The sequence below is a fragment of the Mustela erminea genome, chromosome 16 (assembly GCF_009829155.1).
Source record: "Mustela erminea isolate mMusErm1 chromosome 16, mMusErm1.Pri, whole genome shotgun sequence".
NCBI lineage: Eukaryota > Metazoa > Chordata > Mammalia > Carnivora > Mustelidae > Mustela > Mustela erminea.
The window spans coordinates 43,781,505-43,804,193 of NC_045629.1; the positions used below are offsets into that span (position 1 = coordinate 43,781,505).

Here is a 22,689-nt window from a genome sequence, read left to right on the forward strand (position 1 = left end):
ATACAAAAAGCTTGATGATAGTCAGAATGGTAATGAATCTCAAAACAGGCTGCTGTGTTCATTATACTCCTCTTACATTTGAAACTTTCTTAATAAAAAGTAATCAGGAAAATAATAAATTGCCAAAGTGAGTGCTTTGTGTGTAGACTTATTATCATAAGTCTATGAGGTAGGTAGTTTTACTCCCATTTTACAGATGAAGACACTAAAATAATAGAGGTTAAACTTGACTAAAGCCATAGCCTAGTAAATGGCAAAGTCAAGACTGGACCCAGGCATTCTAGGTTCTTGACCTGTGCTCTTACCTAGCATGATGATTTACTGCCTCTCCATGAGAAGAGTACAGTGATTGGTCAATGATTTGATTGTCTGGCCACCTTCCCAAGTTAGGTGTTTTATGAAATTGTGGGGGGCCAGGGTTTGAATTTGTGGGGAGAAGAATCCGATTCCTGGAATGTTGTCTTGAATTCAGTGAGAGAATGAATTTTAATGATAAACACAAGACATTGCCAAGAATTTTACCATTTTAAGCTGGGTGAAGTCGATGTCTTAATCATTTCTCCCCATGCTTCCTGGTATTTGTGTTCCCTAGGTACATCCAATGAGGTAGCCCAATTTCTCTCCAAGGAAAATCAAGTCATTGTCCGCATGCGGGGGCTCCCTTTCACAGCCACAGCAGATGAAGTGGTGGCCTTCTTTGGACAGCATTGCCCCATCACTGGGGGGAAGGAAGGCATCCTCTTTGTTACCTACCCAGATGGTAGGCCAACAGGGGATGCTTTTGTCCTCTTTGCCTGTGAAGAATATGCACAGAATGCATTGAGGAAGCATAAAGACTTGTTGGGTAAAAGATACATTGAACTCTTCAGGAGCACAGCAGCTGAAGTACAGCAGGTTGGTTTTTAAGCCCATTTTGGTGGCTCTGGGTGATTTTCTATTTCTTTCCAGGAACAACTCTACATTATTGTGTTAAAACTTAAAGAATACAGAAAGTATAGGTGCATTTTAAAAAATTTCTGTTCTGTGATTAGAAGATAGCCACTGTTATTTTCTATGCATCCAGAGAAAATGTGTTTGTTTTTATGTAATTAGACTGTTACTATAGATACATTTTATATATTTTTTAAAACTATGTATCTTCCAAGTTTAACCATGTCTAAAAAATTTCATTTTTAATGTTACGTACATAATTTACTGCGAAATTCTATTACACATTTAAATTGGCCTTTTTTCATCTATAAGAAATTTCTAGATAAACATCCTTATGAAACTCTCAATTTCTGATTGAGTCTTTAGAACTGGATGGAGTGAGCTTTTAGGGTTGTTTTTTTTGTTTGTTTGTTTTTTTAAAGATTTTATTTATTTATTTGATAGACAGAGATTACAAGTAGGCAGAGAGGCATTCAGAGAGAGGAGGAAGCAGGCTCCGTGCTGAGTGGAAAGCCCGATGTGGAGCTGGATCCCAGGATCCTGGGATCATGACCTGAACGAAGGCAGAGGCTTTAACCCACTGAGCCATCCAGATGCCCCAAGGTTTTTTATATTTTACCAATATCTTAATATCCCCAAAGGCCTGATCAGTTCTATACTGCTGGTAATGGTATAAGGTGTCCTTTTGTCCTGTTACTCTCCCAGAATTCAAAAATGTTTTTGAGGCACAGGTGGACAATCAGTTGGCCCAAAATGATCCAGACATGAAGCCATTTGTAGGGTTTCAAACCTTTTGGCTATTCTTGACTTACCAGCTGAAGGGTCTTTAAGGGTCTACATTTTTCTTTTGTATCTGAAATCATGCAGTCTGCTTCACATGTGGCTCTTCCAGCTTAATCTGTTTGGGTCCCCTAGTAGAATAGAGCAACTTTAATGATACATTTCATTTTTTAAAAGTAGTTTAGGACACTGACTTGACTATCATTCCTATGAGTTCATAAAATGATTTTGTCTAGCTTCTTTCTGCAAAGCCCATTGTGTATTGTGATTTGAAACAATTGCTCAGAGTTGAAAAGAACCTCTCACCTGGTAGGATACTGACATGATTTTTATATCTTGAATAAACATACATGATATTTTAAGCTAGTTCTGCATCCTGATGTACTAGTGCTCTTGAACCCTAAACTGTGAACATCCTTAGAATTTAAACAATTCTGTACCTTGTTGAAAAGGAGTATCATATAGGTACCTGGGTGGCTGAGTTGGTTGGACCACTGCCTTCAGCTCAGGTCATGATCCTGGAGTCCCGGGATAGAGTCCCACATCAGGTTCCCTGCTCAGTGGGGAGTCTGCTACTCCCTCTGACCTTCTCCCCTCTCATGCTTTCTCTCTTACTATTTCTCTCTGAAATAAATAAAATCTTTAAAAAAAAAAGAGTATATAAATTCTGAATTTCTAAAATATGCTAAACATGCTTGAGGCTTCAAACATTAAACACATCAGTGCCAAACCAGAGGAGGGGAAAATAAAATCTTAGATCTTTAACTGGAAGAACAGTTTTATGGAAACTTGGCCTAGAAGAGACTACTTCAGGGCCTTGGCTACTGTGTTTTGATTTGGTTTAGGTATAGCGTATGCTGCCGCTATGTGACTTCACCACAGTGAGGTTTGGGTGATAGATGAACTCCTGTTCCAGCCCCCATCCTACTGATTTATTTAAGAAATGCTGAATCAGGGGCGCCTGCGTGGCTCAGTGGGTTAAAGTCTCTGCCTTCAGCTCAGGTCATGATCCCAGGGTTCTGGGATTGAGCCACACATGGGGCTCTCTGCTCAGCAGGGAGCCTGCTTCCCCCTCCCTCTCTGCCTGCCTCTCTGCCTACCTGTGATCTTTGTCAAATAAATAAATAAAATCTTTAAAAGAAAATGCTGAATCACATGCTCTGCACTGTCATCTTTTCATTCCTAATAACCATTTCATTCAGTAACTCCCTGCTCATCTCCTATTTGGCAGGTATCGGAAGGTGCTCGACCATTTCTGTGCTGTTTGTCTACAGCAACACTTATTTTGCGTTCATGTTCATTCCATAATGTTTGTGCTGTTTATATAATTTTTTTTTAAAAAATTCTGCTGTCTCTTAGGTTTCTTTGGCTGTGTTGGATTTGTTCTTTGATTTCAGTTACCTCTTAACAACTGAACAGGGTGGGAGTGAGGAAATTAGGGCATTTGGGGGGAGGGTTTTGATTTTGTATTTTCAGTTTATGGCATGATGAAGGTTACAGAAGTAAGTTCAGAAAACAGGGTTGTCATATATGCTGTTTGCACAAGGACCTCCTAGTAGTATAAACTGGTAGGTATGTTCTAAGCTAAGGCAAGAGTAAACAAGAACCTTATATATATTTTTTAAAGATATACTTATTTGAGAGAAAGAATGAGTATGAATGAGGGTGGGGGGTTGGGGGCAAAGGAAGAGGGAGAAGGAGAACCCTCCCTCACCCCCCATGTAGGGCTCAATCCCAGGACTCTGGGATCATGACCTGAGCCAAAGGCAGACACTTAACCAGTTGAGCCACCCAGGTGCCCCTTTATAATTTTTTCAATTTTTTATTTTTTATAAAAATAGACCAGAACTTTATAATAGAGTTTTGCCTGGGAGTAATCCTTTCTCCGAAGTATACCGAGCCTCTCATTCATTTTCAAGATAGTGGAATTCCAGGACTTTTTTAAAAAAAATTTAAAAAAGAGCACCTTGACTGTTTGTCTTTCCACTATCTCAAATTCACATCAAGACTGATTATTCTGTGGTCACCAAATAGTTTTTTTCATTCTTATTACCAACCATTCAGTCTTGGGCTTTATACATTGTTATAAATGTAGCATTGTATTCTAGTATAATCCAGAGTCACTGTTTGACCTGTGGTTCCTTTACGGTGTCATTCTCTTGCTTGGGTTTGGAGGTAGAATGTGATAACAGTATTAAGCTGTAAGTATTAAGTATTAACACCGTGCTTCATGAGATGAAATCTAATAGATTGCTACAAAAGTTCACATTTAGCCATATATCCGGAGGGTTACCCAAGCAGCATACTTCTCAGGATATTTGTCCTGAGACCGTGAGATGCTTGTCCAGTAGACCAGTCCTTGATCAGAGCTCATTGTATTGTGTGTGGCAAAAGCCAGGGGGAGGGGGGGTGTCTCCTGCTTCCTCCGCTGAACAGTAGGAAACCCTTTCCCCATAGGAGCGTCTCAAACTTGAATATGCTTATGAATTACCTGGGGCTCTTGTTAAAATGCAGGTTCATGTTTCCTAGGTCTGGGACAGAACTGAGACACTGCATGTCTAACAAGCTCCACAGTGCTGTGTTCTGGTTTGCAGATTGCATTGGAGGAGCAGGGCTCTAAATCACTTCTCTTTTGCTTCGAGTACAGGTGCTGAATCGGTTCTCCTCGGCCCCTCTTATTCCACTTCCAACCCCTCCCATGATTCCAGTACTACCTCAGCAATTTGTGCCCCCTACAAATGTTAGAGACTGTATACGCCTTCGAGGTCTTCCCTATGCGGCCACAATTGAGGACATCCTGGACTTTCTGGGGGAGTTTTCCACAGATATTCGAACTCATGGGGTTCACATGGTATTGAATCACCAGGTAAGGAGCAACTTACTAGAAAACTGATTTGCTTGTTCTGAGGGGCAAAGGTCCTCTTCCAGTTTAAAAAAGAGAAAAAAAATGTACAGGTGTTCGTCAGTGGTATCCTAAGCCTTTAAGGAAAGCTTTAACCGTAGATGCCTGAGGTCTTTCAGATGAATGCTGAAAGAAAAGAGTGCTGTCATCGGCATGGTAATTTAAATTCAGCTCTGATTGCACCATCACTTGTATCCACCAGGTTATCCGTACTCTCAGGAACGATGCAAACACATTATCTAATAACGACATTTTTACTATCGCACCCACTGAGCTTCGCTATTGTAGCTTGAAAGTGATTTTAGACCATATATAAACCAAAGAGCATGTCTGTGCTCCAGAGTCTTTTTTCCTTATAGATTGGTTAGAACTCGCTTATTTTATATATATGACATTTCGTGATATTTAGTAGAGTACAGACTTAGTAAGGATTTGTATCTGTGCCACCTGAAACGAGGTGATCATAACAGGCGCTCGAACGTGTTAATGAATTGTTGGGAAGCCTCCATCAAAGGATAACCGAATTCTAATGGTACACAAGTATATATTCTAGGCATATAAAAAGTAGTTCTGTCTTGGTGTCTCCTGATTTTTGGTTAAATGAAATAAATCCTATTACTTGCTAAATAAGTCACCAGCATTGTATGCTGTGGTGAGCGGAGAAGAATTTTTAAAAACCTATAAACCACAGGGAGTCCCATTAAAATTTTGGAACTCTTAAAAGCAAGGCTGCATTGGTTTTTAAAAGTGTTCTCTGAGCATTATGGGTTGGATATAGGCGTGTACTGGAAATACCAACATTTTTCTAAATTCCTAGTCTTGGTATGAGGAACCAACAAACCTGCTGAGTCCCTGGCTTGGTTTTCCACACCAGCACATGCTAGTTCTAACTCTTGTGTCAGTATTAAACTCTGCAACTTTTAATCTATGTACCCTCTCAGCATGCTTCACTGGTGGGAGTCCTTTTGAATAAAACTTCCCTACATTTCAGCATTGCCAGGAAATTGTTTGGTTTCTCTTTGAGCACCATTTCTAATAATCTAGGGGCTATTTTTGTTCTTTGATTAACCACAGTGGACATATTTGCCTGTTATTGACCCACGTGACCTGTTGTGATTGCATTTGGGAGAAATGCTTCTCGAATGATGGCCGAGCCTTTAGCTACCTTGAAGATGTTAGGTTTCCATCTTGGGTTGGGTTTCCCTGGTATCCCTGATTTCCCTGGTATGGTAACTCTTATGGTAACTTGCATGGTTATAATTTGCACAAAATAGTCCCTTAGAGACTTTTAAAGAAATCCATAAGAAAAGGAAGGGAGTCTTAAAAGCTGATGATGTCTTTTTCTCCCCCATAAAATGTCCATGTTAAAGAAAACCAACATGTTCTGATTCTGTGAAACAGAGGTCAGCTTGGTTTTAAACAGGATTTTTAGCAAGCAGTTAGTAATAGAGGAAATGTCTGTAAACACCTGTCTGGCTAAGGTTTAAGGTGGAGGTGCCAGGGAAGAGGTGAGAGGAAGACTCCTAAGCAAGGCTGATGATACAGCTTTCACCTACCTTCCCTGTGCTTTGCAGTTCCCATTTCCTTCTCCCCCTTCTCTGTTCCTATACCCACATCCCAACCTAGGCTTCAGGGAGAAGGGAAAGGGATCTTGCAGGTCAGTGACGGACAGCTGAGAGCCAACACAGAACACTGGTTTATTCAGCTTCATGTAGGAGCATACATAAAACTCTTAACCTGGTGTTCCTACTTGTCAATCAAATAAAATTTAATTGGATTTTTCAGAAAGTCAAAACCCAATCTATAGTCCTATACTTTGAAACCAGTTCTAAGGAGACCCTTTCAAAACCCTGTAAATCTGATATTAATTAGCGGAAATGAGAAAGAAAAGATTGTTTTTAGCTATGAGCTCTCAAAACTCTCTCCAGAGTTTTGTGGGCTGTTCTGGTGATTAGGTGATAAAATGCAAGTTAGATTTCCGTAGACCACACTTGTCACCCAGATTTTGTGGCTAAAATGTCTGTACTGTGGGTGATTGTCACTTTGCATGTTTTGTAAGCAACCATTTCCTTGTTGAAGGAGACAGTCTCCTTTTGTTTTTATTCTTCCCTCACACGCTCAGGGCCGCCCATCAGGAGATGCCTTTATCCAGATGAAGTCTGCGGACAGAGCATTTATGGCTGCACAGAAGTGTCATAAAAAAACCATGAAGGACAGATATGTTGAAGTCTTTCAGTGTTCAGCTGAGGAGATGAACTTTGTGTTAATGGGGGGCACTTTAAATCGAAATGGCTTATCCCCACCGCCATGTAAGTTACCATGTAAGTTTTTCTTGGGTCTTGGCGCTCTTCTACGCTGTATGCTGGTAGGTGCTTAAGCTGCTTTCATAACTTGCTGTGCCCCTGGTTCTTTTCTCAGGCAGGTGAGGGGTTATATAAGGCTTTCCCATCTGAAATCGGTAGTATCTGGTAATCATTTAAGACCTTGGTTGTGGACACCCATAATTAGAGATGCTACAAATACCTCCTTTCAAATTATATTCTTGCTTTTCCAGTGATAAGCACTTGATTTCTGAAGCTTAGTGTGCTCAAGATAAGCACTGACTCTGGGAGGCAACCTGGCTATGTAGATATTTTAATACGCATTTAAAGGTAAAATAAGTATGGCTAGATCATTTTTCTTTTCTTTCTTTTTTTTTTTTTGGAAGGGTGATTTGCTATCCATTTTGCATTTTTAATTTTTCGAGCATTAAGTATTGCTTTGGAGAGGACAATCTGGGGAGCACGTCTCTTGTCCTCCAGGATATCTTGAAAGAGCTAGTTAGTAATAAAATACAAATGCGTAAATAAATTAGCCAAAGTTTCCATTGGGTCGCAGGATCAGTGCTTAATTTCAAGCCATGCTCTTGCTCATTGGCACCTGGGTGCAAGCCATCTGGAATCCTGTGTGAGAGGAATAAGCCCTTTAGTCTGGACACCATGTTGTGGTTCGTGACTAAGGAACATTTGTGGATCTGATGTTAAAACTTCAATCTTTTTGACACAATATTCACTTTTGAGTAAGACATACCTTGTTAGGAGCAATGCTGGGTATGTTTAAAGAATGTAGCACTTGGGATATAGTCCAAAGATAATGGAGAAAGCTAACTGGATTATGTATTTGATCCCAATAAAATGGAGTGTGTTAGGACATCACTTTCTGTAAAGAGGGATCTATCGCAATAAAACTATTTGATAAAGTATTTTTCATATAGAACATTCAGTGGGGCTTAATCCTTTTTTTTCCCCCTTGGACTTCCTAAATGCTAATAATTCCATTCATCTGCTGCTTGCTGTTGGTGAATATCTAAGAGTTTATGACTAATGAATGTCAAGTTCTGGAAACTTAGGATTGGGTTTAAGTGGTGTCTTAGAGTGATCTTAGTCCTATGTATTCTGTCCATAAACAACTGATATTATCAGTAACATTTATGATTTCCTTGAGTGATAATCTTATCAAGCATTGTGAGATAAGGGAATTTCTTCATGCTGTATAACCCAATTTATTCTGCTATAGTATTCTTTTACCTCTGTCTCTTCCTGGTGAAAACTGATCATTACAGACTTTATTCACAAGACTTTGATTTTTTTTTTACCCCTTTCCTCTCACAAACCCTAAGGTAATAGAAAAAACTTAAAATGGTTTTCCACACAAAAATAGATGTCCATGTATTTTAATATCCCCAAAAAATCTTAACCAAAATTGACTGCTTGCTACTTTAGCAGAATTCACTCATTTAAAAAAAAAAAAAAGTCAGAATTCCAATTGACACATGCTAATATTATACATATTCAACTGGACTTTTTTTTTTTTTTTTTAACCTACAAACTCACTTGAGGTGATTTTCCATTTTTACGGCAACCAAAAAACTTAGAGAAATTGCATATTTTTTTTTAATTTGCTCTCAACAACTAAAAAAGTTAAAAGAGTTAAAAGTTAAAACCCGCCTGAGGAGTTTCTTATTAAATCTGGGAAAGAAATGCTGCTGTAGTCTCAGTGTTTTTCAGAGTTTTAAACTTTGTTTATTGAAATTTTAACTTTTTTAAAAAGTTGAACATTTGAAGGTAAACTCTACTTTTCTAAAGTAATCTATAAATATACACATCTGATTCTTTAAGAGTATAAGAATAGCTGTCCTTTCATTTGAGGAATACCCAAACGTGGGCAGCCTAATCTATATCAAAAATTTCAACCTTTTTTTTATATTGTCCTGTAACAAATTACTTGATAGTTTTGAAAACAAGGTACAGGCAGAGGCTTCATAATTTTCTATATTACTTAGATGCCTCAGTTTGCTCTGTTTGCCCTTTTGTGGAGTCTTTAAGCTCAGGAATCTTCATTTTAAAACTTATCTACATTAAGTATCGAAAATGCAGCACAGTTTTTGGTAGATTATGAAGGAGATACCTAAAAGTTGAATATGAGATTGCTGTGTTGGTCTTTGGTTTATGTAGCCCTGTGCAGCAGACTGTCTTCCTTATCTCCATACATATGTAGAAACTCCTAAGAAACACACAAGACAGTAGAGATTTTCCTGTGAAAAGGTATCCCTTGGGCCTCTGCTATTTGCAAAATATATTAGATGGTTCTAGGTAAAAAAAAAAAAAAAAATTGAAGAATTCTAACTTCAGGCAACCATTCCATGACCTGTTCTGTTCTGTTGAACACGATGGCCTGGAAAGTTGTGTTCATCCCACGTGTTACAGCTATTGAGCAGTAACTAGTATGACTTAAAGAGTTATGGGGCTTGGAAGATGTTGAATAGCTAGAAGATAATAGAATTTCATCCTTTCTGTTTTCTCTTCAACCGCAGTCAGCTTTTTATCAGCCGACTCTCAGGAAGGCTTGAACCTGTTTTTCTTGAGTTATTTTTCAGGCTGGGTAGTGGGGTTTTTTGGGTGGTTGTTTCTTTTTTAGAACAGGTCCAGAGATGGAGCTAAGCTTCAGAGCCCATCTTCTGGGGTTCATTTAGGTGGAAATAATGCAGAGTTAATCTACTCTTAGGTCAGTTCACTCTGGCACCCATCTATGCCTTGGCATAGGACTCGTGAAATCATTTTTATCCTAAGCATTTTCATCTTAATTGTACTACAGAGTAGATAACAAGGTGAAAGAGAAGCATAGCTCTCATAAAAGCAACAAACTACCCAGCTTTTAGTGTGAAGTTATACTAAATGTCAGTCCTGTGTTTCTTTCCTCAAAGGGTTAGTTTGTGGTAACTGGCACTTAAGAGTAGAAAACAAAAAATCACATATCACAAAATGGTTTTTTCACCAATTTCTAGGTCTTCAGGTTTTGAGATTATATTTAGGTGTTAATCTATATAATCAAAGGATGTTGCTTGGAAATTTTAATCAAATATCTCATGGAAGATTAGGATTCCATGATTGATGAATTGAAAATTTACCAAAAAATTACCCACTATTAAAAAAAATTGTTTTCAAACTTTTAAGAAGATTACATTTGAGAAATTCCACATTGTTACAAAAATTTCAGAAAATACGAATTATATACAATAAAGAGAAGTTGTTTGGGATGATAAAGAACTGGTGTCTTTAAAATGTATGTATGTGTGGAGCAGTGACATCATGACTTGAGAGCTAGCAAAAATTGTCCTTTGGGAACAACATATCTCAAAGTCTCTCTCTTTGCTTATTTAGGCCTGTCTCCTCCCTCCTACACATTTCCAGCTCCTGCAGCAGTAATTCCTACCGAAGCTGCCATTTATCAGCCCTCTGTGCTTTTGAATCCACGAGCACTGCAGCCCACCACAGCCTACTACCCAGCGGGCACTCAGCTCTTCATGAACTACACTGCATACTATCCCAGGTAAGGCTCTGATGGAAGTGGAAATGAGGGACAGAAACAAAGGACTCCTTTGATAGGCAGTAGCTGAGTTCACAAAAGAATACTGTTTGCCACGGAAGATTCGGATGGCAATCTTGATTCTGTCCTACCTCTCTGACCAAGAAGGCTGTTTCAGGACCAAAATAAGTTTGTTTTTTAACCATATCTGGACAGCAGAATCTCTTAGGTTACATATGTATACAGCTTTCTTTTTTTCCTTCTCCTGTCACAGGGCCATAAGTAGGCATTGTAACAGCGTGGCAGTATCCTGTGAACAGATTATAAAACAGGAAAATCCGTAAGATCAATTATAGTCTAAAGTCACATCAATTCACATATTCACCCATACTAAATACTGTTTTAAATTTTACAGAACTTCCGTGCTTCCCCCCCAAATCAGTTCTAACATGTCCAAGATGAGATTATTCAGTACTTTGTTAGAATCAACGTATTTTCAGTCTGATTTATTCTTTCTGATGTGCTCAATTTCTGGAAAGCAACAGGTATGATGGAGAGAAAGCTGTTGGTCTGAAAGTTGGGAGACTTGAGATTTACTCTGAGCTCTTAGTCTAACTGGGACAAGTCACTTAACCTTTCTGGTTCTTATAAAATGAGGAGATGGGCCAAATTTTTGGAAGACCCTTCTAGGTCTGATTGCTTGTAATTCTAACTTGGATGTAGAATGCCCTCATTTTCAAATTTGCTTTTCAAAAAGATTTGTTTAGCCAGTGACTGGTTCATTATTAAAATAAAAACTTATTTTATTTTATTAAAATTCAAACTTCATTAAGATGCATTTTTGTTAAAACACAATTTTACTTTGGTGCAAGCCGTATTGCTCAAAATTTTAAAAATTACACCAGGCCTGGGGCGCCTGGGTGGCTGGCTCAGTGGGTTAAAGCCTCTGCCTTTGGCTCAGGTCATAATCCCAGGGTCCTGGGATCGAGCCCCACATCAGGCTCTCTGCTCTGCGGGAGCTTGCTTCCTCCTCTCCTTCTCTGCCTCCCTCTCAGCCTACTTGTGATCTCTGTCTGTCAAATAAATAAATAAAATCTTTTTAAAAAAATAAATAAATAAAATAAATAAAAAATAAAAATTACACCAGGCCTTATTTTTCCTTCCCCAGCTATTTTGACTACATGTTTTGAGTACATCCAATATGCAAGTGAGGTTTTTTGTTTTTTTTTTCTTTAAGATTTTATTTATTTATTTGACAGAGAGAGATCACAAGTAGACAGAGAGGCAGGCAGAGAGAGAGGGAAGCAGACTCCCCGATGAGCAGAGAGCCCGATGTGGGACTCCATCCGGGGACCCTGAGATCATGACCTGAGCAGAAGGCAGTGGCTTAACCCACAGACCCACCCAGGCTCCCGCAAGTGAGGTTTTTTGATGAGTGATCTGGAAGTAATCTATCCAATCACCAGAGTTGGTATATCACATTGTAGCTTTTTTCCCCCCTCTCCATCTAGTTTTCTAGAAGGGAGCAGAAACTGTAAAATCTCAGTAGCAGTGAAGCTTGTGGCCTCTGTTAATTACATTTGTTACTTTGTTACGTATTTTTAAAACATTCATAAATGCTGTTGTACATAGTCTTTTTTTTTTTTTTTTTAAGATTTTACTTATTTATTTGACAGAGATCACAAGTAGGCTGAGAGGCAGGCAGAGAGAGAGGGGGAAGCAGGCTCCCTGCTGAGCAGAGAGCCCGATGTGGGGTTCGATCCCAGGACCTTGGGATCATGACCTGAGCCAAAGGCAGAGGCTTTAACCCACTGAGCCACGCCGGTGCCCCTGTTGTACATATTCTTTATTCTCCTGGGGAAGAATAGGGAGAAGGCCATAATAATTGTCAGTTGGCCATATTTTGACGGTTTATAAAGGCTCAGAAGCATGAATCATTTTTCATGATTGAGCACTCTGTCAAGCATCTGGACCAGTCCCAGTCTATCACCTACTCTGGAACCTGTGACAGTCACTTGCTACTTGTGGGCTCTGGTTTAAGAAAGGTCTTTGATTACCCTTATACCTCACGATGTCAGGAGTGAAATGGCATTGATCCTCTGGGTGCCTGGTGCTTTTTTCCACTCAAGAATACATTTTCTGAATATCCAGCTCCATCACTGCCTTGTAATACAGACCCTATGAAAAGAAGGAATCCCTTGGGGGTTCCTGGGTGGCTCAGCAGGTTAAAGCCTGTGCCTTCCGCCCAGGTCATGATCCCAGGACTCTGGGATTGAGCCCCTCATGGGCTCTCTTTGGGGAGCCTGCTTCCCCCCCCCTCTCTGCCTACCTCTCTGCCTACATGTGATCTCTATCAAATAAATAAAATCTTAGAAAAAAAAAGAAAAAAAAAGAAGGAATCCCTTAGAAATAGCCATCTAACATGGTAAGATGGGAATTTGAGTCTTGAAGCCCCAAAATCAAGAGGAACTGACATGGTTTAATAGCTCCTATCATTTTGGGCCCTTGGCTAAATATTTTCTAGTAGTTTAAAAGTTTTTAAGGTCATCGTTGTTCCATATAAGAGTATAGAAGCATAGTGAAGGGTGGCTGAGTGGCTCAGTCATTAGGCATCTGCCTTTCTCTCAGGTCATGATCCCAGGGTCCTGGGATTAAGCCCCACAGCTGGCTACTTGCTCGGGTAGCCTGCTTCTCCCTCTCCCACTCCCCTTCTTGTGTTCTCTCTCCTGCTGTGTCTCTGTCAAATAAATAAATTTGAAAAAAAAAAAAGTATAGTGAGTAAAAGCAGATTACCATTTTATACACCTCTAAGTCCAGAAGCAGTCGCTATTACTGGTTTGGTAATAAAGACATACATGTGTACTTCTGAATAATGTGGCATACTTAACATGTACTACTCACTTGTCCCTTTTGTTTTGTGTTTTCTTTTTTTTTCATCGACATCTCCCCTAAGGAATATATGTTCACCTCATTCTTGGAACTTCCAGATGATGTCACAAGGGTGAAAATACATCAGAATTTAACAATTCCTTTATTTTTAGACCTCTAATTTTAAAAAAGTTTTTTCTACTAAACAAAGCTCATATTGATCTTTATGTACTTATATTTCCGTGGACAATTTCACAGAAAGGGATTTTTTAAAAAATACTTATTTTTAGAGAGTGCAAGTAGGGGGAGGGAGATGCAGAGTCCCCAGTGAGTATGGAGCCCAATATGGGGCTCAGTCTCATGACCCTGAGATCATGGCCTGACCCGGAATCCAGAGTCAGGTTGCTTAGCCGACAGAGCCACCCAGGTGCCCCAGAAATGAAAATTTTAATTGGAGGTTATGTGTATTAAATTAAAATTAATACTTTCAAATAACCCCTAACATATTTCATTATTTTAATTGACATTTCCCTAATTGTAGTGAGATTATCCACACAAAGTGTTTAAACACGGGAATGTCTTCATATACTGCAAAATCTAGAATAATTTAAAAACAAATTCCAAACTGTAAAATAGCAGAATACCACTAATTTTCTAACCTGAACTGAGTAAAAGGCATTTGAGGCTATTGAAAAATTCCTGTGTAAGTTTTCAAGTATATTTTGACCATATTCCCTCATAATGGGGAAGACTTAAGAGAGTGTCTGTGAGGCAAAAAGGGGTATTAATCACTCTAGAGTTCTTGTCTCTTCTAAGATTAAAGGTTTTAAAATTCCCTCCTTTTTAATGAAATATGTCATTAAGAAAGATCTTTGGTTACCCTTATACCTCAGGATGTCAGGAGATTTAACTTGAGATTAATTCAGTGTGTTCTTTAAGAGGTTAAGATGTTAATGTATTTTACAGATTTTTTTGAAAGATTTTATTTATTTGATAAAGAGCAAGAGCACCAGTAGTGGGGGAGGGGCCAAGGGGAAGGGAGACAGACTCCCTGCTGAGTGCAGAGCCCTAGGATACAGGTCTCCATCCCAGGACCCTGAGGTAGATCATAAGCTGAGCTGAATGCTGCCGCTTAACTGACTGAGCCATCCAGGTGTCCCTATTTTGCAGTTTTGTTTGTTTGTTTGTTTGTTTTTGTTTTTTTAGATTTACTTATTTATTGGACAGAGAGAGTGAGAGAGCACAAGCAGGGGGAGCAGCAGAGGGAGAAGGAGAAGCAGGCTCCCCAGCGAACAGGGAACCCAATGTGGGGTTCCATCCTAGGACTCTGAGATCATGACCTGAGCTGAAGGCCGGTGCTTAACCATCTGAGCTACCCAGACACCCTCCCCTCTTTTTTTTAAAAGCATGTCACCTCAAAAAGAAGTGATTAACTTTTTTTTTTTTTTTTTAAGATTTTATTTATTTATTTATTTATTAAAAAGTAATCTCTATCCCCAGCATGGGGCTTAAACCCACCACCCTGAGGTCAAGAGTCACATGCGCTACTGACTGAACCAGCCAGGCACCCCAGTTTTAACTGTTTTTAACTTCCAGTTTAACTGAGCAAATGTGAGATCTATTGGGAATACGATTCATAAAACATAGACTCTTCCTACTATAGAGTGGCTGTCAGAATGCATGTGTGACCCTGTGCTAAGTCAGTGACGTCAGGGGACTTCTTCAGCTGGAGGGCATTTGTCCTTATTTTATCTCTAATTTGGTCTGTTTAAAAATTTGAAGATAAACTCTTTAGTGGCTGCTGCTCTGAGATACAGTATCTTTTATCATAAGGATTTGGGTTACTTGAGGAACATTTAAGGAGAAAACATGAACCTTTTTTTTTTGAACCTTTAAAGGAGTTTTTAGCAGCCTGAATGTGTGGCTGTGACAATGACATTTTGAAGAATGAGTGAAATAAAAGCATATGTGGTTTCATTTTCTGCTTATGGACTTTCCTCTCCCATTTGGAAGAATTACCCAGTATCCTAGCGCTTAGCCAAGGATACAAAGGAATTAGAAGGGCAGATACATCTCTGCCTATCCTGCTTATCACTGAGAACTCCATTTTATCTATCACACCTTTTCTCTTCAAAAGGAGAGTCCTACCTTTTATCCTCCCCTTTCATTTTTCCTAGAAAAGTAAATTCTCCTTTGCACCAAACCTGTGGCATAGGTGAAACACGTTGATTTTTCAGTTCTGTGCCATCCAATTTAAGGAAAGCCAGATTCACATACATGTCTTTATATGCATCACCTTACCTTTGGTAGGACACTTAAATAAGTAACATACCACTTTGAATCAAGAGAGAGGGCAAGGGATATTTTATTCATGATTGTGTTTCGTTTACTTTCATTATTCAATCAGCTTATTCTACTTAAGCAATGAATATGTATATGTAATAATATTGAGGCATTCTGCAGTTTGGTTTGTTGTATAACATTTCTGTATTCTATTTTGAAATTCTTCACATTTGAACCAAAAAAATACCAACCCTCTGAGAGATGCCTGTATTTTGTATTTTCAGTGCTTAGCTTTTGAATTAAGTATAATTTCATTCCTGTGCAATTGTAACAAAGAGAGATCTCCTATACATTTCACCAGGTTTGTCCCAATAGTAACATTTGGCAGCCAGTTTATTTGGTGAAAGTTTTCCAAAAGACTAGGAAAAAAAGATAAAATGTATCTTTAGTATGGTGTTATATTTTTCTTGGTTATTAAAATAATTTAAAAAAAAATTTATTTATTTGACAGATCACAAATAGGCAGAGAGGCAGGCGGGGGCAGGGGGGGGAAGCAGGCTCCCCGCCAAGCAGAGAGCCCAATGTGGGGCTTGATCCCAGCATCCTGGGATCATGACCTGAGCCGAAGGCAGAGGCTTTAACCCACTGAGCCACCCAGGCGCCCCTAAAATAATATTTTATAACTTAAATATTTAGTGCTACAAATACAAGCTGGAATTCAGCATACAATGAAGTGATACCAGAATACCAGTAATAGAGTAGTATCAAGCAATGTTGTGATAATGGAGAAGCGTCAGATAATTTTTGTTGGTGGGAATGATTATAACTGAAGTTTTTCAGTTTGGATGACAGTTCTAAATCACATAAGCAAGAACTGCTGTGGGCAGTTAACTCTACTGTCCGTGACAATTCAGTATAGCTTTCATAGTAATAAAGTCAAAGTAGTAATCAGCTAGGCTGAAGACTTGATTCATGTAATGAGTAGTTCAGGGATTTAAAATGCAAATGTGCTTAACAATCTTTTTAGCATGGCAGAAAATTATAGTGTGGTGAACATCAAGGAAAAATAACCATTCAAAACACCTGATACAATTTGTTCTGATTTGTAAACTTGTTTTTCTAAGAATTTTTTCTTTAAAAATTTGTATCATGTTACTTTTAAGCATAACATTAAGAAAACTCTATTACAGAAATTTTCAAAGTCAAGAGATCATCTTCTCCCTACTTGTGACATTATTATTTCATCTGTTTCAGTTTACCCTGCTCTACTCCTGTCCTGGAATTTTTTAAAAATATTTTTTCTTTGGGGCACCTGGGTGGCTCAGTGGGTTAAGCCTCTGCCTTCAGCTCAGGTCATGGTCTCAGAGTCCTGGGATCGAGCCCCGCATTGGGCTCTCTGCTCAGCAGGGAGCCTGCTTCCCTTCCTCTCTGCCTGCCTTTCTGCCTATTTGTGATCTCTCTGTCAAATAAATGAAATATTAAAAAATATATATATATATTTTTCTTTAAGTAGGTTGCACACTCTGCCCACTGAGCTGGCCAGTCACATGCTCCAATCTTCCCCGTGCCCCGCCACAAACATTTTAAAGTAGAAAACCTAGAGGTCATTTCTTTCACCTGCTACTATTTGTGTGCCAAATATCTTTAAGCACCTTATTCTCAAAATGTTACTGACTGTAAAGCAGGAGAATTTAATAAAACACATCAGTGTTGATAAAATAACCCTCTTTTACCTTTATTGCCTTAAACATTTTCTTTGGTATGTGTTTGAGAGATTACACTGAAGGAGGCCTAAAGGAAGAAATGACATTTGTCTATGAATTTTAACATTTTAGGTTAGTGACTTATTTTGACTTTCCTTATGAGTTCTTTTATTTATTTAAATATTTTTATTTTAAGTAATCTCTTTACCCACCATGGGGCTCAAACTCAAAACCCTGAGATCAGGGGTCACATGCTCTGACAGATGTACCTCAGCAAGTCACCCTTCAAATTTTTTTCTTCTGGAGTGCCTGGGTAGGTCAATCATTAAGTATCTACCTTGAGCTCAGGTCATGATCCCAGAGTCCTAGGATACAGCCCCCAGTTGGACTCCTGCTCTGTGAGGAACCTACTTCTGCCCCTCCCTCTGCCCCTCTCCCCTCTACAACCCGTCCTACTCCCCAGTCACCCTGTGCTTTCTCTTGCACATACACTCTCTCAAAAATCTTTAAAAAAAAAAAAAAAGTTTTTCTTTTAAACATCTAAGAGGATCAGTTATGTTGTTATTTTGTGCTTCCAATTAAACAACAAGATTACTTTCAAAATAGTTTCTAATGGCACCTGAGTGGCTTAGTTTGTTAAGCACTGACTCTTGATTACAGGGTCATGTGTTCATGCCCCATGTTGAGCCCCTGAGCTTAGGAAAAAAAAAAAAAATTCAAGGCACCTGGGTGGCTCAGTGGGTTAAGCATCTGCCTTCAGCTCAGGTCATGATCTCAGGGTCCTGGGATTGAGTGTCGCATCGGGCTCTCTGCTCAGCAGGGAGCCTGCTTCCCCGTCTCCCTCTGCCTGCCTCTTTGCCCACTTGTGATCTCTGTCAAATTAATAAATAAAATCTTTTAAAAATTTTTATTCATTAATTTGACAGAGAGAGATCACAAGTAGGCAGAGCAGCAGGTAGGGGGCAGGAGGAAGCAGGCTCCCTGCTGTGCAGAGAGCCTGATGTGAGACTCGATCCCAGAACCCTGAGATCATGACCTGAGCCGAAGGCAGAAGCTTAACCCACTGAGCCAGCCAGGGGCCCCAATAAAAAAAATCTTTTAAAAAAAAGTTCCTACGGGCACCTGGGTGGCTCAGTAGTTAAAGCCTCTGATTGCGGCTCAGGTCATGATCCCAGGGTCCTGGGATCGAGCCCCACATGGGGCTCTCCGCTCAGCGGGAAGCCTGCTTCCCCCCCTCTTTCTCTGCCTGCCTCTCTGCCTACTTGTGATCTCTGACTATCAAATAAACAAATAAAATTTAAAAAAAAAATAAAAATAAAAAATAAAAAAAGTTCCTACATGAAAATTGACTCCAGCCTTTACACTTAACTGGGATTCAAACAGTGTTTTTCCAGTCACTTTCCAAACACAAAGTCTTTGTAACACTATGGTGTTATGAATGTTAATACAGTCTGCAATAATTTTGCAAGGCAGTATTTCCTAAGTTAATGTGTTGTAACTCATTAGAGGGGAGAATGTAGTTCTCTAATCTTTTCACCTAACCTATTTCTTTAGCTTAGATAAAACTTTGATTCTCTCTTTCCCAGAGAAATAATGGTAAGTCTTCAAATTATGAATATTGTCACACTACCACTACCTCTGTGTTGAATGTCATTGATAACATTAATTAGTATTACCAATGTTTAGTAGTTTGTAATTAATACATGAAGGAAGTATATTACAAGGCATGTTTTCAATAATGTGTATAATGAGTGGTCTGATATGGTAGGCACCTTGGCCCCCAGTATTATCATATATCTTTCTTTGTTTGGCAAATTTTTTTTTTTTTTTTTTGAACAATGAGAGAGAGAGTGAGAGAGTTGGGCTTGGGAGGGGTGTAGAGAGAATCCCAAGCAGGCTTTCTGTCCAGCTTGGAGCGTGAGGGTCTCTTGGCTCTGAGATCATGACCTCAGCTGAAGCCAAGAGTCACACTCACTCAGCTGACTGAGCCACCAGGTGCCTCTTGAAGATTTTTATTTTTAAGCAATCTCTACACCCAGCGTGGGGCTGGAATCCACAACCCAGAGACCAAGAGTCACATGTTCTACTGACTTGAGCAAGCTAGGCACCCCTCCATTTTACATTTCTAACCAACAATGAGATAGAAGTCTAAATTCATTCTTTTGGCATTTGTACATTATCCCAGCATTATTTATGGAAAAGATAATAGGCATACCTCGTTTTATTGTGCTTTGCTTTACTGCACTTTGTAGATAACTGGGTTTTGTTTTTTGTTTGTTTGTTTGTTTCAAATGGAAGGTTTATGGCAATCCTACAGCATCTTTTTCACAGCGTTTACTTATTTCTTTTTTTTTTTTTTTTTTTAAGATTTTATTTATTTATTTGACAGATCACAAGTAGGCGGAGAGGCAGGCAGAGAGAGAAGGAGAAGCAGGCTCCCTGCTGAGCAGAGAGCCAGATGCGGGGCTCGATCCCAGGACCCTGAGACCATGACCTGAGCCAAAGGCAGAGGCTTAACCCACTGAGCCATTCAGACGCCCCCATTTACTCCTTTTCTCTCCCACATTTGAGCAATTTTTTGAAATATTTCAGTTTTTTATTTTGTTATGATCTGTGATCAGTAATTACAACTAGCTGAAAGTTTAAGTGGCACTTAGGATTTTTTAACGTAAAATATTTTTAAGGTGTACCCACTATGTTTTTGGGCCTACAGCTTTTGCTCACTTAGGAGATTACAGTATAGTCTAAACAAATGCTGTATGTGCACTGGGAAACCAGAAACTTCATTGGATTTGCTGTATTGTGTTGTTACTCACTTTATTGCAGTGGTCTGGAAACCCACAACATCTCCAAGGTTTGCTTTTGTATTCTTTCTTCATTGAATTGTCTCAGAATCCTTGCCAAAACTCAAATGAACCATAAATGTTAGGGTTTATTTCTGGCTACTCAGTTCTATTCCACTGATCGTTACCAATCTTTATGGAAGTACCACACTGTCTTGATTACTGTATTTTTTTTTTAAGATTTTATTTATTTATTTGACAGAGATTACAAGTAGACAGAGGCAGGCAGGGGGTGGAGGGTGAGGAGAAGCAGGTTCCCTGCTGAGCTGAGAGCCTGATGTGGGGCTCTTCCCAAGACCCTGGGATCATGACCTGAGGCTAAGGCAGAGGCTTAACCCACTGAGCCACTCAGGCTCCCCGATTACTGTGGTTTTATAGTAAGTTTTAAATTTAGCAAGTGTAACTCTTATTTTGTTCTTTTTCAAGGGAGTGTGGCTCTTCTGAGTCCTTTGCATTTCCTTGTATGTTTTAGGTTCAGGTTTTTTGATTCTTGTAACAACCCAGTTGGAATTTTGATACTATTGAATTGAATCTTTAGGTCAATTTAGACATACTGTCATTTTAACAATATTAAGTCTTCTGTTTATGAACATGGGCTGTCTTTCCTTCTATTTAGACTATGTTTTATTTTTGAGAAATGTCTTTTAACTCTCAGTGTACAGGTCTGGCTATTTCTACATTTATTTCTTTCTAAATTTTTTTTTTGATGCTCTTGTAAATGAAATTACTTTTTTTTTTAAGATTTTATTTATTTATTTGACAGAGATCACAAGTAGGCAGAGTGGCAAGCAGAGAGAGAGGAAGGGAAGCAGGCTCCCTGTTGAGCAGAGAGTCCGATGCAGGGCTTGATCCTAGGACTCTGGGATCATGACCTGAGCTGAAGGCAGAGGCTTTAACCCATTGAGCCACCCAGGCACCCCAGAATTCCTTTCTTAATGTCATATTTGTATTTTCACTGTAGTGTATAAAAATGAAATTGATCTATTTTATGTATGGACCTTATAAATTATACTTAACTGGTTTTTTGATTTTAGCTTTTTTTTTTAGTAATTTCTTTATTTTCTACTTAGAGGTTTGCCTTGCCTACATCTTGTCACTTTTATTTTATAAATTTTTTGTTGATTCCTATTTCAATAATCTGAAAGACTTTGGCATTTGGGTTTAGAAAATTCTTATTCTTGTGTCCTGTCAGGTAGATAAACAATTGTTTAATTTTCCTTAAGATGCCTTGTGTATAGCAGGAATCCTGGTGCAAAAAAACAAGGATATGATTCCATGTTTAGGCTTCATGAGAACAGATGCTACCTTATAGATGCTGAACATAATTGTCACTTAAAACCTCACATTTCCAGTTGGTAACTTTCATTTTGCTGTTTTGTCTTGTTTGTATTTTGAATGTACTAGACACCTAGATTTAATTTGTAAGAGATCTTTAGCCGAAGGACTAGAATGCGCCAGGACAGAATCATGGTAGTAAGGTCTATACTGTGGAAACAATCTGAGGCTCATAGTCAGTATGGAAACCTAGTAACACAGATACACAGAGAAAGCTTGGTGGTTCTTGAGAATTAGAGTGAGTATCTACCAGGCATTTGACATGAGCAAAATATGGTCCCTGAATGATGAATGGTGGCTGAAACATCTGGGTGGTTCTGGTTTGGTGAAGAACTAACTGGTTGTATGACCTTTGGGAAATTACTTAACTCTTAGTTTCTCTTTCTACCTCTGTAAAAACGAGGTGTGTCTGAGTGATGGCTAAATTTCTCCTCAGGTGTAAAGTTCAGCATTCCCTCGGTCTCTGCTCTCCTAGTTGCACATAGATTGACTGTTAGTCTCTAAATAGGTTCTAATCATACAGAGTAGTAAACATCTCGTGTGTGACTCTACTATGCAAACAAGTTGAGGATCCCTGCTTTATACACACCTAGTAAGGTGTGTATAAGGGCAGCTTGATGTCAAGTAATATTTTCAGGCTCTGATATTTTAAAAATGATAAAATGGAATGATGATTATGGAAATAATATAAATTACTTCATTGTGTGATTTATGGGGTTATTTGGTTGTTGTATCATTGAACTGAAGAACAATTCTGTGAAACTAAAAAGGTGCTATTATGTCCATTTTGCAAATGATGAAATTGAAGTTCCAAGAAATTAAGTGACTTACACAAAGTTACTGTGCTAATTAAAAAAAAAAAAAATGGAACCTGGAACTGTTTGTACATCTGGCACCATTCCCATTAACCCATCAGTTAGGATTATATAGGATAAATAATTTCAAAGATTTTTAGTCCCTTCCATTATGTGTTTATTGGTCTTTGAAATCAGATAATTACCTATATTTGTAAGATTTAATAATCTATAACTGTGGGTCTTTATTCCTCTTTAAGCTAATAAGGTCCTTTAAAAATTTCCACCTATGTATTTTCAAGTATGAGTATCTGGCCACTAATTGTGATAAAAAACCAACTGGGTGGGAGACAGGTTGAAACCAATTTCACAATATGGTAATCACTTGAGCTGCCACATGAAGAATG

At 38.8% G+C, this 22,689-nt stretch overlaps 1 protein-coding gene across 7 annotated transcripts in view; it reads left to right on the plus strand.

The window, feature by feature from the left end:
• The window catches only part of ESRP1 (epithelial splicing regulatory protein 1), a 57,523-nt gene that overhangs the window by 23,797 nt on the left and 11,037 nt on the right, over positions 1-22,689 (plus strand). For 4 of the 7 annotated variants that reach the window (XM_032315459.1, XM_032315454.1, XM_032315457.1 and 1 more), the window contains exons 10-13: positions 593-894; positions 4,358-4,576; positions 6,735-6,933; positions 10,312-10,480. In XM_032315459.1, the coding sequence (XP_032171350.1) occupies positions 593-894; positions 4,358-4,576; positions 6,735-6,933; positions 10,312-10,480 (889 nt within the window). Of the gene's footprint in view, positions 1-592; positions 895-4,357; positions 4,577-6,734; positions 6,934-10,311; positions 10,485-22,689 lie in introns of those variants that run through there. The other 3 variants (XM_032315455.1, XM_032315458.1, XM_032315461.1) reach the window with 2 other exon arrangements.